The sequence below is a fragment of the Megalobrama amblycephala genome, linkage group LG1, assembly GCF_018812025.1.
Source record: "Megalobrama amblycephala isolate DHTTF-2021 linkage group LG1, ASM1881202v1, whole genome shotgun sequence".
Lineage (NCBI taxonomy): Eukaryota > Metazoa > Chordata > Actinopteri > Cypriniformes > Xenocyprididae > Megalobrama > Megalobrama amblycephala.
The window spans coordinates 36,777,635-36,792,063 of NC_063044.1; the positions used below are offsets into that span (position 1 = coordinate 36,777,635).

Consider the following 14,429-nt stretch of genomic DNA (forward strand, 5'->3'; position numbering starts at 1 on the left):
TTTACTACTTTGTCTTCTGGGTAAATTTCATCTTTACAAAGCCAGAATTATCCACTGTAAACCCAATTTTAGTTTTTACTTAATTTAAGAAAATGTCAAAACATTTAAAATCAAAGGTGTCGGAAATGTTTAACATCCTTGAATCTTTTGTAAAGAACCTTTAAATTTATAATTTAATTTACATTCACGAAATGTAATACTGTGTTGATTTAATTATTATACTCTTTTGTGATGTCCGTATGCCCCCTATTTTATTGGATTTTTTCTATATGTATACTTAATGTACAATTCAAAAAGAAAATTGTGTTTCAATTTAGATGGACACATGAATGAACTTGTACAACCTTTTTAACATGTTTGTTTGTATCTTATTTGTACCTTTTTATTTTAATACAAAGATTATCTGGTAAAACAGTTAGATTTCTATGCACTTTTGTGATTTTAGACAATGCTGTGGGAACAGGACTTTTATTTTGTAGTGACGAAATGACGTCATAAGACTGCGCCGAACTCCTACATCTGCTGTGATTCTGATGAAGAAAGGTTTGTTTTAAGAATTTAATCTGTCTAAATCTATAGAAACAGTTCAATGAATTATATATTTGTTTTTTAACAAGCGATGTGAAATTAGTTAATTTACTATTTAATGTATCTATTTATCTAACTGTAATGAAGGATATTTGTGTGAGTAAAACTCATCCACTGATGAGAAACAGTAAACCTGCGTCTTATTTCTCTCTATATATATCATAAATCAGTTTATCCTGAACACTACACGAGTTCAGTCTCTAGCGAGTAATGATGGAGAAACTGAACTTTTCAACTCCGAGTCAATTGAATCAAACACTTTGAGAAATGATTCAGTGAATCACGACACGTGCTGCTCAAACAGTGAACATAAACGAGAACAACAAACTCTATCAAACTAATCATGTTTTCTTCAAAGAGTAATCTTTTAAATATTATCTATAATTCATTAAAATACCAAGTGTAGATCATAAATGCCTACATATAAAGTGTTGTTTATTATAGTGTTAGCTTTCAGTGTTTTTGTTTAAACCATTAACTCTGTTAATTCTCTTCTTAAAGATGGCGTTCATTAAAGAGGAAGAGAGTGAAGACATAAAGATGGAGTTTATTAAAGTTGAGACTGAAGACATGAAGATTGAGTTTAATAAAGAGGAGCTTGAAGACATAAAGATTGAAGAAAGAATCAGTGTGAAACATGAAGATACTGAGGAACAAACAGGTTGGTTTTTTTCTCTAAGCTGAACTCAGTCATTTGATCATTATTAAAATGTCCAGCTCTACAGAAATAGAGAATATTTTGTGCAAATTAAACTCAATATCTTCTTCTGAATAGAGAACAATGGAAAAGTAAAGAAGTTTTTCTGTTCATGCTCAAAAGTTCTGTACTATCATTTTAACATACTTTAACATAGCAGTAATTGAACATTAAAGTAAAAGTTCACCCAAAAATGAAAATTATCCCATGATTAACTCACCCTCAAGCCTTCTTAGGTGTATATGATATTCTTCTTTCAGACGAATACAATAAGAGGAATTTGATTTGTGGCTTCTTGCTTGAAGCTTGCTCTCTGGTTGACCACTGCCGTGTGTGTATTATGTGTCCTGTAGCAAAGTGCGGCAAAAACTCCCACATGACGTTAAAGGGATAGATGTGAATTTGTTTCTTCAGTCGAACGCAAATTATGATTTTTAACTGCAACCGCTGCAGTCTGTCAGTCAAATAATAGCAGTGGATGGGAACTTCTACTGTAACAGTAAATAAAACTTGCTTAGACAAATCCAAATTAAACCCTGCGGCTCGTGATGACACACTGATGTCCTAAGACACGAAACGATCGGTTTGTGAGCGAAACCGAACAGTATTTATATCATTTTTTACCTCTAATACACCACTATGTCCAAGCTTCCTCCAAATGTCTAGAACCGGCCCTGACTTTAGTGATAAATCACATGATAGCGCTGACAACAAGTTTCTGCATTCCTCTCTGTGGAAAGTATTAACAGGATTAAAAAAATGAAATAACCGACATGGGAAAATTACATTGGTTAGAGGTTCAGAATTTTGGTTTTGATTACTTTTCGATTAATCGTCCAGCCCTACATGAGTGCCGCGTTTTTAAGACGGTGTGTCAAGTTAAAAGAATTTCAACTTTTACATGCAGCAGCACTCATCAATGTCAGTTCCAAAACAGTGGACCAATCAGAAGAACTGGATCAGTTCGCCGCTCTCAAGCAGCTCTGGTCTACATGCCTTTTCCTTCTGCAGCTGCAGTTGGAAAATAAAAGAGCATAATCTCTAATGAGCAGATCTCTCACGCCGTTGTATCAACGTCCCTTTGCACATGGATGACGGGCACAGTGAGTGCATGCGATGTCTGGGCAAGTCCCACACAGAAGCCACGCTCACTGAAATGACGTGCTCTTATTGCAAGAGCATGAGTGTAGCCTCCTTGTGCTCGCGGACAGCATTCTTTTCAGAATGCGACTCTGTCCCTCACGCCCTCACATTTTTCATCCTCCCAGGAGACCTCTCAAACCCATCCTCGACCTCAGATATTAAAATCAGGCCCTGATGGCCATGCAGTTTCACTGCGTGATTGAAAAAGGCTTCAGTAATTAGAGAAAAAGAAGTTTCTCCCTGTAGCGTCTTGTTTTAGAAAGACAAATGATGCAGGGAATTCCATATCTAAGGGAACCGAGGTTACATTAGTAACCTAGTACTTTCATTATGTAGTTACTCTGGTTTTACTTCAAAAACCATAGTAAAACAATGGTTATTTTGTAGTTACTATGGTTTTACTATAAAAACGTCTCGGTTATGTATATAATCTTAGTTCCCTGAATAGGGAACTAATATTCAGGGAACTAAGGTTATATATATAACCGAGACGTTCCCTTTCAAGGGAACTCGCGCTGCGTAAATCGCTATGGGAACGCCATACCAACATCGCCATAGTAGGCGCACATTCACAGTAACACTTGTGCCCCTGGAGCGGAGCCGAGGTCTAGCTCGTAGAACCTGACAAATGTGTGCGGTGACGACCAGCCTGCCGCATCACAAATGTCCGAAAGGGAGACTCCCAAGATAAAAGCCTTGGAGGCAGCCATACTCCTAGTAGAGTGCGCCCGGACAGCCAATGGTGAAGGCTGTCCGACCGCCTCATAAGCAAGTGAGATAGCTTCGACCACCCACTTGCTCATTCTCTGCTTAGATGCCGGTAGACCTTTTCTTGGTGCACCAAAACATACGAACAGCTGTTCGTTCTTTCTCCACATGGCAACTCTGTGAACATAAGCATCCAATGCCCATACTGGACAAAGCAGATTCAGCTTTTCCTGGTCCGATGACGTAAACGGAGGAGGACAGAAGGCCTGCAACACTATAGGTCTCGCAGTATTAGTGAGAACCTTAGGGATGTATCCCGGTCTGGGATGTAGAAATGACTTCACATTACCAGCCGCAAATTCCATGCACGGTGGAGCAACTGACAGGACTTGAATGTCCCCAATTCTCTTGAGAGACGAGTCGATGATAAGAAACACTGTCTTTAGTGTTCAAAACTTTTCTGCCACCTCTTCGATGGGCTCGAAGGGGGCCATAGACAGGCCCTGTAATACAATGGCCAAATCCCATGCCGGAACTCTCGTGCGTACTGCAGGTCTCATCCTCATAGTGCCACGAAGGAAACGGGTTATGTGTGGGTGTCTCCCCAAAGAGACTCCACTGAAAGGAGCGTGGTAAGCAGCTAAGGCCGCCATGTACACCTTTAGTGTGGAGGGGGATAACCCTGCAGAAAATCTTTCCTGTAGGAAGTCCAGCACCACGCTAACCGGGCAGTTAACTGGATCCCACTGATGATTTTCACACCATGAAGTGAACAATCTCCACTTCAGAGCGTATAGTTTCCTCGTGGACGGAGCTCTGGACTGGAGTATGGTCTCAACAACCTCAGTTGAGAGACAGGAATCTATGAGACATGCCCCCTCAGAGGCCACGCCCACAACTTCCATAACTCCGGGCGGGGATGCAGTATTAGACCGCCCGCCTGTGAGAGAAGGTCCTTCCTGACCAGAATCTCCATCGGAGACCCGTCGAGGAGAGAAACCACGTAGAAACCGGTAGCCTCGGCCACGGCTGTACCATAGCATCCAGCCCAAGAGGTGCTGGGTTTGTCATGGAGAACCACAGTGAACTACGGCGAAGCCCAAGTGGATCTGTTTGCGTCTCGAGGGACAGTGAGTCGTCCCTCGAGACGCAAACAGATCCACTTGGGCTTCGCCGTAGTTCTCCCAAAGGAGCTTCACCACATCTGGATGAAGTCTCCATTCCCCGGGCCTCGGCCCCTGCCTCGACAGGATGTCTGCTCCCACATTCAGGTACCCCGGGATGTAAACGGCTCTGAGGGATAGCAGTTTCCCTTGGGACCACAGAAGAATCTGATTCGCCAGCTTGTAAAGCGGGCGTAATCTCAGACCCCCCTGGTGATTTATATACGAGTCTACTGATGTGTTGTCTGTCTGGACTAACACATGTTTGTCTCTGAGGTCTGGGAGGAAGTATCTCAAAGCTAGAAATACCGCCATCATTTCTAGACAATTTATGTGCCAAGTGAGATGATGGTCCTGCCACAGACCCCGTGTCGAGCGACCACTCATGATCACCCCCAACCCGTGAGGGATGCATTAGGGCTGGGCGATATATCACATGCGATTGTCACGCGCATTTCGTCAGTAAAGCCGGTTCCCTGATTGCCGCTAAATCGCCATCACCTGCTTTCAAATGGAGCGGCATTTACTAAACAGAGCCGTAGTTCACTGAAAAGCCACGCAATATCGCGTTCATATCGCAGATGAATCGCCTTCGATAATGAACGCGATATTGCGTGGCTTTTCAGTGAACTACGGCTCTGTTTATTAAATGCCGCTCCATTTGAAAGCAGGTGATGGCGATTTAGCGGTAATCAGGGAATCGGCTTTACTGACGAAATGCGCGTGACAATCTCATGCGATATATCTCCCAGCCCTAGGATGCATCTGTCGTTAGCGTGACGCAGCGACTGAGAGCCCCCAGCACAGGTCCCTGGGATAGAAACCAAGGTTGCTTCCATATGTCTAGAGCACGTAAGCATCGCCGCATGACTCTGATCATACGAAACGGATTCCCCCTCGGTGAGAACCCCTTGGTTTTGAGCCACCACTGCAGTGGTCTCATGTACAGCAGGCCGCAAGGTATAACGTTGGACGCTGCTGCTATCAGACCTAACAGTCTCTGAAACTGTTTTACAGTGAGTGACTGGGCTTGCCTTATGTCCGAGACAGTATTGAGGATTGATGATATTCGAGCCGGAGATAAACGGACTTTCATAATCACCGAATCCCATACCACGCCCAGATAAGTGGTTCTCTGTGCAGGAGAAAGCACACTTTTCTTTGCGTTTAGTCTCAACCCCAACTTTTCCATATGAGCGAGAACAACACCTCGATGTTGAACCGCCATCTGTTCTGATTGAGCGAGAATCAACGAATCGTCTATGTAGTTGAGAATGTGGATGCCCTGCATACGCAAGGGCCTCTGCGCCGCATCTACACATTTGGTAAAAGTTCGGGGTGACAATGCTAGGCCGAAGGGGAGAACCCGATATTGGTATGCTTCGCCCCCGAAAGCAAACCTCAGGAATTCTCTGTGATATGGAAGGATCGACACATGGAAATACGCGTCTTTCAGATCTATCGTCACAAACCAATCCTCGGATCTGAATCGCGTACCCCTTTTCTATAGTTCGCAGGACCCACTGAGATACTTTTGACAGATTTTTCCACTCTGACAAAAAATCTACTAACTGGTCTCTGGTGGGGTACCAGCGGCGGACCGGCAGGGAACAACTGGCGTGACTGCAGAGGAAGCGCGCCACCCTTGGGTGACAGGCAGGGAACTACTGCGCCCCGGCATTGCGGCGGGGTTGGCAGAGCGCCCTTCTGAGGACACCGAAGACACACAGGCACCGTATGATGAGGTGAACACTGTTTGTCTCCGGAGGGGACCACCCTCAGGATCCTGACCGCCCCTCTGGCGTCAGGATCTCTTAGACGAAGCCCTCTTAGCAGCAATGACGGCCCTCAGATCCGTCTTGCCCTTCGAGGACTTCGCCTGCGAGTGCTGCCCCGCCTCCCAACTCCTCGGAGGGGGAGCATGGGTAGCAACACTCTGCTTCTGGTGTTGTCTGTATTGCGAGGAGCTTGTACTAGGCTTCTGCTGCTCTCACCCGGCAGCAGAAGGGATTTGGCCGCGTGCGGAGAGAGATGGCCCGCAAGCGTCTCTTCCGCTCTTGGCATCGCCCCATACCCGTGTCTCCTCATTCCAGCCACGTTGCTGTAAATGGAGGTCTGAGGTGTGTAGACACGGGTAGATACCGGCTTCTTCCACGACCTCGACACCTCAGTGTGGAGGTCGGGAAAAAATGGTAGCGCCCGACGTGGAGGCTGAGCAGACCTGGATGGCAAGAAGCGTTCGTCAAGCTTGCTTCTCACCGTCTGCTCTTGCTTTTCGGCCGGCCAATCGATGCTCAACTTGGCCACAGCACGAGAAAGCACCTCCATGAGCTCCTCGCTCGCGGGAGACTGAAGTGGCGAATCCTCAGACTCTCCCGTGGCCACGCTAACAATATCCAGCTCCTCAGAACTAGACGCCATTAACGTGACCGTATCCCCCGGAGCGGAAGAAACCGCAAAGCGTGCTTCCGGCCTGGATACACTGCCGGATGCACCAGGTGAAGGCAGAGATAAGGCATGGCCCGTCTCTAACCCCTCTGATAGATCCATCTGCGAACCCCAAGACATAAGGCGCCACCCTGCCTCGGCAGAAGCGGGACTCGAGCCCTGGGGAACACGAACCGAGCCACTCTCCTCAAAGAGAGCTCGGCGGGAGCGCAGCGTTCTCAGCGGCAGCTGATCACAATGCACACAAGCAGCCCCCTCGAGAGCTGCCTGGGCACGCTGCACTCCCATACAAACAACACACATTTCACGCGAGTCCTCGTCCGGGATAAAACACGGACAAGGGTGCACGCACTTCCTGTATAGCTGCTCGCTCGCCATGGTAATACTTTTCAAAGTAGACAGACAACGGTAAATAAGACACACAGATCACACGGAGCGCTTGCTGAAGACACAGAAGCTGAATGACAGTGTTTTCGGGCTGGCTTTATGGTTCCTGGTCAGTGACGTCACCCGCCTATGACGTTCCATCTCCTGATTGGACAGATTGCATACGTGCTTCATTTACGCAGCGCGAGTTCCCTTGAAAGGGAACTATAGTTAAACTATGGTTACTGTAGTAAAACCATAGTTTTACTATAAAAATCATGGTTACTACAAAAAACATGGTTTAGTTTCATAAGGGTGAGTGTTTGTAAGGATACTGATTGTTAGAAGGCAGCTGTCTGACTCTGTCTGAGTTGAAGAACAGGAACGGTATGTGTAACACTAGCATCACATTATTAGCTGTTTGATAACGTAGTCAAGCAAAAGGCTAATCATATTAATTCATATTAATTAATGACAAGGGCTGTGCCAAGTGTGTGAGCGCATAGGGGCTTGCGCTAAGTAAAGTGACAGCTGACTTGAAATAAAGCCAATAAAGATCATTTGTTTGTCCTTCGAAATATTTTAAAACTATAAAACATACAAACCCAATTCCAAAAAAGCTGGGACACTGAACAAATTGTGAATAAAAACAGAATACAATGATGTGGAAGTTTCAAATTTCAACATTTTATTCAGAATACAACATAGATGACATATCAAATGTTTAAACTGAGAAAATGTATAATTTTAAGGGGAAAAATAGGTTGATTTTAAATTTCATGGCATCAACACATCTCAAAAAAGTTGGGACAAGGCCATGTTTACCACTATGTGGCATCCCCTCTTCTTTTTATAACAGTCTGCAAACATCTGGGGACTGAGGAGACAAGTTGCTCAAGTTTAAGAATAGGAATGTTGTCCCATTCTTGTCTAATACAGGCTTCTAGTTGCTCAACTGTCTTAGGTCTTCTTTGTCGCATCTTCCTCTTTATGACGCACCAAATGTTTTCTATGGGTGAAAGATCTGGCCTGCAGGCTGGCCATTTCAGTACCCGGATCCTTCTTCTACGCAGCCATGATGTTGTAATTGATGCAGTATGTGGTCTGGCATTGTCATGTTGGAAAATGCAAGGTCTTCCCTGAAAGAGACAACGTCTGGATGGGAGCATATGTTGTTCTAGAACTTGGATATACCTTTCAGCATTGATGGTGCCTTTCCAGATGTGTAAGCTGCCCATGCCACACACACTCATGCAACCCCATACCATCAGAGATGCAGGCTTCTGAACTGAGTGCTGATAACAACTTGGGTTGTCCTTGTCCTCTTTAGTCCGGATGACATGGCGGCCCAGTTTTCCAAAAAGAACTTCAAATTTTGATTCGTCTGACCACAGAACAGTTTTCCACTTTGCCACAGTCCATTTTAAATGAGCCTTGGCCCAAAGAAAACTCCTGTGCTCCTGGATCATGTGTAGATATGGCTTCTTTTTTGACCTATAGAGTTTTAGCCAGCAACGGTGAATGGCACGGTGGATTGTGTTCACTGACAGTGTTTTCTGGAAATATTCCGGAGCCCATGTTGTGATTTCCATTACAGTAGCATTCCTGTATGTGATGCAGTGCCGTCTAAGGGCCCGAAGATCACAGGCATCCAGTATGGTTTTCCGGCCTTGACCCTTACGCACAGAGATTGTTCCAGATTCTCTGAATCTTTGGATGATATTATGCACTGTAGATGATTATAACTTCAAACTCTTTGCAATGTTTCTCTGATTGGTGATCCTCTGCCCATTTTGACTTCTGAGAGTCACTGCCACTCTGAGAGGCTCTTTTTATACCCAATCATGTTGCCAATTGACCTAATAAGTTGCAAATTGGTCCTCCAGATGTTCCTTATATGTACATTTAACTTTTCCGGCCTCTTACTGCTACCTGTCCCAAATTTTTTGGAATGTGTAGCTTTAAAGAAATCCAAAATGAGCCAATATTTGGCATGTCATTTCAAAATGTCTCACTTTCAACATTTGATATGTTATCTATATTCTATTGTGAATAAAATATAAGTTTATGAGATTTGTAAATTACTGCATTCCTTTTTTATTCACAATTTGTACACTGTCCCAACTTTTTTGGAATCGGGTTTGTAGCTAAAACAATATTGCTCTGAGCGTGTGACCGTGATTCATGTGCATATTCAGTCAGTGTGGAATCACACGTCAAGTTCTGAGAGAGATATTCAGACCATTATAAATTCGAGAGCAGTCCAAATGTTTTGCAAAGGCGTTTTACCAATTCATATTCGATTTAAGCATCAGAACATATGAGCAGTTCAGTTGCAGAGCTGTTAAACTGAATATACGAAGCGAAGCAAGCTTTTTTATTAAATATCCACAACACAAACAACAAATTGCTCATATCCAATAAAATAAGTATTTTTATTGTTAAAACCGCCTCCTGTGAGGCCCATGTGAAAGTGCGCACACATACACACCTTATTTACATTTAGTTCACACTTTAATTCATCCTCTCTAATCTACATGTAGCCTATACTGGTGATTATACTGGATTTAATACAGATCACTGTTTTGATATCTTAAATATGAGATGATTCTGTATTATGATGATAACCCTACTTTGTGCTGCTCTTTATTTCGAAAGGTTTTGTGATCATTGTCTCTTCTGATTTAATTTCACTACTGCAATCAATGTACTTTATTAGAAAATCAAACTTTCAGTTCATATATATTATATTGATATGGTATTTAGCAGCAGTAGTTGATGAAGATGAGTGTTTGTTTTTGTATTATTGGTGTTTTATCCATGTCTTGTTGTGAAAAATAACAGTATTGTCTTTCAGTAGAGCAGTTTATAGGACTTCAATAATGTATTTCTATCATCAAACACTCAGAATAAAGTGAGATGATCTGCTAATGATCTGAATGTCTTGTTGAATGAGTGTTGATAGTCTGAGGATCATCAATATTAACAGAGAAACTGCTGAAAACACTCTTTATTTCATGTCAATAGTTCCTGTTTTCACCTAATTTATTATGCTGATGTCTTCAGATCTGCTGTAAATTGACACTTAAAGCTCATTTCATTGCTGTCAACAGACTGAGGGGATTCGTGGACCTCTAACATGAACAATTATTTTTGTTTTTGTGCTTTCAACTGTTTTCTTACAGTTCTTTACTACTTTTCTGGATACCTGTCAACATTTTAATGGAGAAACAGAATGAAGTTCTGAATTAGCATCAGTTGCTTTACGATAGACCAATTTAATTCTTAATGTGCTTAGTTTATGGGTGAAATACAAAAAGTGGATAATATAGCACAAAAAATAATTAATTGAAAAAGAATCTGTTACACTAAATGATGATGTCACATTAAAACATTTTGTTTTCCAAAAAGTAATTTAAAACATTAAATTCTTCTGCTCATTTAGAGAAACAGTTAAACTATGAAATGATACATAATGTTAATTTTTAAAGGTGCCATTGAATGTTTTTTTACAAGATGTAATATAAGTCTAAGGTGTCCCCTGAATGTGTCTGTGAAGTTTCAGTTCAAAATACCCCATAGATTTTTTTAAATTAATTTTTTAACTGCCTATTTTGGGGCATCATTAACTATGCACCTATTCATGCTGCGGCCCCTTTAATTGCTCACACTTGCCTTAAACAGCATAAACAAAGTTCACACAGCTAATATAACCCTCAAAGTGGATCTTTACCAAATGTTCATCATGCAGCATGTCTAATCGCGTAAGTATAGTATTTATTTGGATGTTTACATTTGATTCTGAATGATTTTGAGGCTGTGCTCAGTGGCTAAAGCTAACATTACACACTGTTGGAGAGATTTATAAAGAATGAAGTTGTGTTTATGCATTATATAGGCTGCAAGTGTTTAAAAATGAAAATAACGACAGTCTTGTCTCCGTGAATACAGTAAGAAATGGTAACTTTAACCACATTTAACAGTACATTAGCAACATGCTAACAAAACATTTAGAAAGACAATTCACAAATATCACTAAAAATATCATCATGGATCATGTCAGTTATTATTGCTCCATCTGCCATTTTTCGCTATTGTCCTTGTCCTTGCTTGCTTGCTCATATGTTTATGTCAATTTTCTATACAGAGGAGTTATATTTATTTAATATTCATTGTCATCACTATGAGCGCTGGTGTTTTCAATTCATACTTGCAGACAGAGGGCGCTCTTTGTGCATTTTTAGTCCACAAATTCATCTAAAGAAGAAGAGGCTATTCCATGAATGGTGTTTTCAATTCATACTGCAGCCGGAGGGCGCTAAAGAAACAAAAACTCATCTAAAATTCATCTATAGAAGAAAAGAAAACAGGAACTAACTGCATGTCTTCTAGAGCTCGCTAACCATGACTTTTACATCCAGATAAACACTTTTCAAGACAATAAATACACGATTGAGACGATGTATGCATGTGTTGCCTCTGAATTTGCCTCTGAATAACGCTCGTTCTGTGGGCGTAGCTGAATTAGTGGGTAATGAGCTGAATCACGGACTTCTGACATGGCTCTCTTTTCATACAGATTACATAAACACAGAATGTTTGTTTTCAATTTGACTTGCACGATTTAAAACCTGACATTTCAACGTTTTGTGACATAAGTCTGATTTTTTTTTTTGTGATTAGTATTCAATAAGTTACAGTTCATTTTCTGAGAACTATCAGATTGGACTTCGTTCAGAGGGAGACGAGAGATCACGCATCATGTTTGTTTTCTTTATTTTACGAAAAGCACAACATTTTGTTTTTACTCTGAGTGTATACAAATAAAAGAAGATATTCTATAGTTTCAATTGATATATTACTTATGTCTCTATGACAAAAAATGACGGAGTATTTTAAGTCTGTTTTGCTGCAATGTGAAAAAAAACCTGCAAAACGCGCCAGCGCGTTTTCAGACCTCAGAGAGTTAAATTACTCTTCTTCTCTCATTTCAGACCTGATGGAAGAAAGCAATGAGAGTGAAGAACTAAAGACATTTCTAAAGAAAAGAGCGAAGAAATCTTTCACCTGCACTCAGTGTGGAAAGAGTTTCTCAACCAAACAACATCTTAAGGTTCATATGAGAGTTCATAAAGGAGAGAAGCCGTTCACATGTGATCAGTGTGGGAAGAGTTTCACACGATCATCAAGCCTTAAAGAACACATGAAAGTTCACACCGGAGAGAAGCCGTTCACATGTGATCAATGTGGGAAGAGTTACACACAAAAAGGACATCTTAAGAGTCATATTAAAGTTCACACTGGAGAGAAGCCGTTCACATGTGATCAGTGTGGGGAGAGTTTCAGTCAGTCAACAAACCTTAAAAAACACACAAGGATCCACACTGGAGAGAAGCTACACACATGTGATCAATGTGACAAAACATTTCTAGAGTCATCAACCCTGAAGAGACACCTGAGAGTTCATACAAATGAGAAGCCACATTCATGTTCTCTGTGTGGAAAGAGTTTTTCACAGCTGTATTATTTATATCAACATGAGAAAACACACACTGGTGTGACAGAGTACATGTGCTTTGAGTGTGAGAAGACTTTTACTACAGCAAACCATTTAAAAGTGCACCAGAGAATTCACACTGGAGAAAAACCTTACAATTGTTCACAGTGTGACAAGAGATTCAGTGATTCATCATCTCTGAAAACACACGAGAGGATCCACACTGGAGAAAAACCTTACAAGTGTTCTTACTGTGACATGAGATTCAATCAATCATCATCTCTGAAAACACACAAGAGGATCCACAGCAGAGAGAAGCCGCACACGTGTGATCAGTGTGGAAAGAGTTTCACTATTAAAAGTAACCTGAAGATACACATGAGAATTCACACTGGAGAAAAACCTTACAAGTGTTCACACTGTGACAACAGATTCAGTCATTCATCATCTCTGAAAACACATGAGAGGATCCACACTGGAGAAAAATCTTACAAGTGTTCACACTGTGACAAGAGATTCAGTCAGTCATCATCTCTGAAAACACATGAGAGGATCCACACTGGAGAAAAACCTTACAAGTGTTCACACTGTGACAAGAGATTCAATCAGTTAGCACATCTGAAACCACACAAGATGATCCACACTGGAGAGAAGCTGCACACGTGTGATCAGTGTGGAAAGAGTTTCACTATTAAAAGACACCTGAAGATACACATGAGAATTCACACTGGAGAAAAACCTTACAAGTGTTCACACTGTGACAAGAGATTCAGTGTATCATCAAATCTGAAAAAACATGAGAGGATCCACACTGGAGAGAAACCTTACAAGTGTTCACACTGTGACAACAGATTCAGTCAGTTAGCACATCTGAAACCACATGAGAGGATTCACACTGGAGAAAAACCTTACAAGTGTTCACACTGTGACAAGAGATTCAGTCTGTCATCAAATCTGAAAACACATGAGAGGATCCACACTGGAGAAAAACCTTACAAGTGTTCACACTGTGACAACAGATTCAGTCAGTTAGCACATCTGAAACCACATGAGAGGATTCACACTGGAGAAAAACCTTACAAGTGTTCACACTGTGACAAGAGATTCAGTCAGTCATCATCTCTGAAAACACATGAGAAGATCCACACTGGAGAGAAGCCGCACACGTGTGATCAGTGTGAAAAGAGTTTCACTGTTAAAAATCACCTGAAGATACACATGAAGATCCATGCAGTGGAGAAACCACATCACCACAGTCTGAGATCATGATAAGTAGTTCATCTTTGTGCTGAGAAACAACGTCTCTTCAAAGACACATGCCAAATCTCTCCTCTCCACCTATAGTTGGCACTGTTGCACTGTCTGCTGTTGAATTATCCAGGTTGTGGATGAGGAGAGACCCCTGATGTGATTGCGAAGCATTTAGGGTGTACAGTAGTACATAGTAAAGTGCTATATAAATGCCTCATTCATTCATTTATTCATAGTTGTCCGTTTCTCAATATGCTTTCTTGTCTGTGTTCTTGTGAAACGTCATCAGTCGCTGTCCAAGTACTGTTCCAGTTCAAAATTCACATCTAGCCAAGTACAGTTCAAATCTCTGGATGTGTTCTTGATACACCCTTTTTATCACGAATGCATCGAGAGGTGACTTGTGCGGACTTGAGACAGCCAGGTATCCCAGAATGCATTGCGTACTAACCAGCAAGTGTTAGTAGCAGAGGAGAAAACCCAAGTAATTCAAACATACTACTGTTATTATGTCATGATATGTAGTTTTAAGAGTTTTCAGGCAAGAGAAAAGAGGTTTAAAGCTCAA

The 14,429-nt window shown here is 41.7% G+C and overlaps 1 protein-coding gene across 1 annotated transcript in view; it reads left to right on the top strand.

The window, feature by feature from the left end:
• Nucleotides 1–462: 462 nt before the first annotated feature.
• LOC125245497 (zinc finger protein 585A-like) overlaps nt 463–14,429 on the top strand; it is a 332,027-nt gene continuing 318,060 nt past the window's right edge. Inside the window, exons 1-3 of the mRNA XM_048156089.1 lie at nt 463–543; nt 1,090–1,249; nt 12,108–13,804. Coding sequence (XP_048012046.1) covers nt 1,090–1,249; nt 12,108–13,804 — 1,857 coding nt within the window. The 5' untranslated portion in view covers nt 463–543. The remainder of the gene's footprint in view (nt 544–1,089; nt 1,250–12,107; nt 13,805–14,429) is intronic.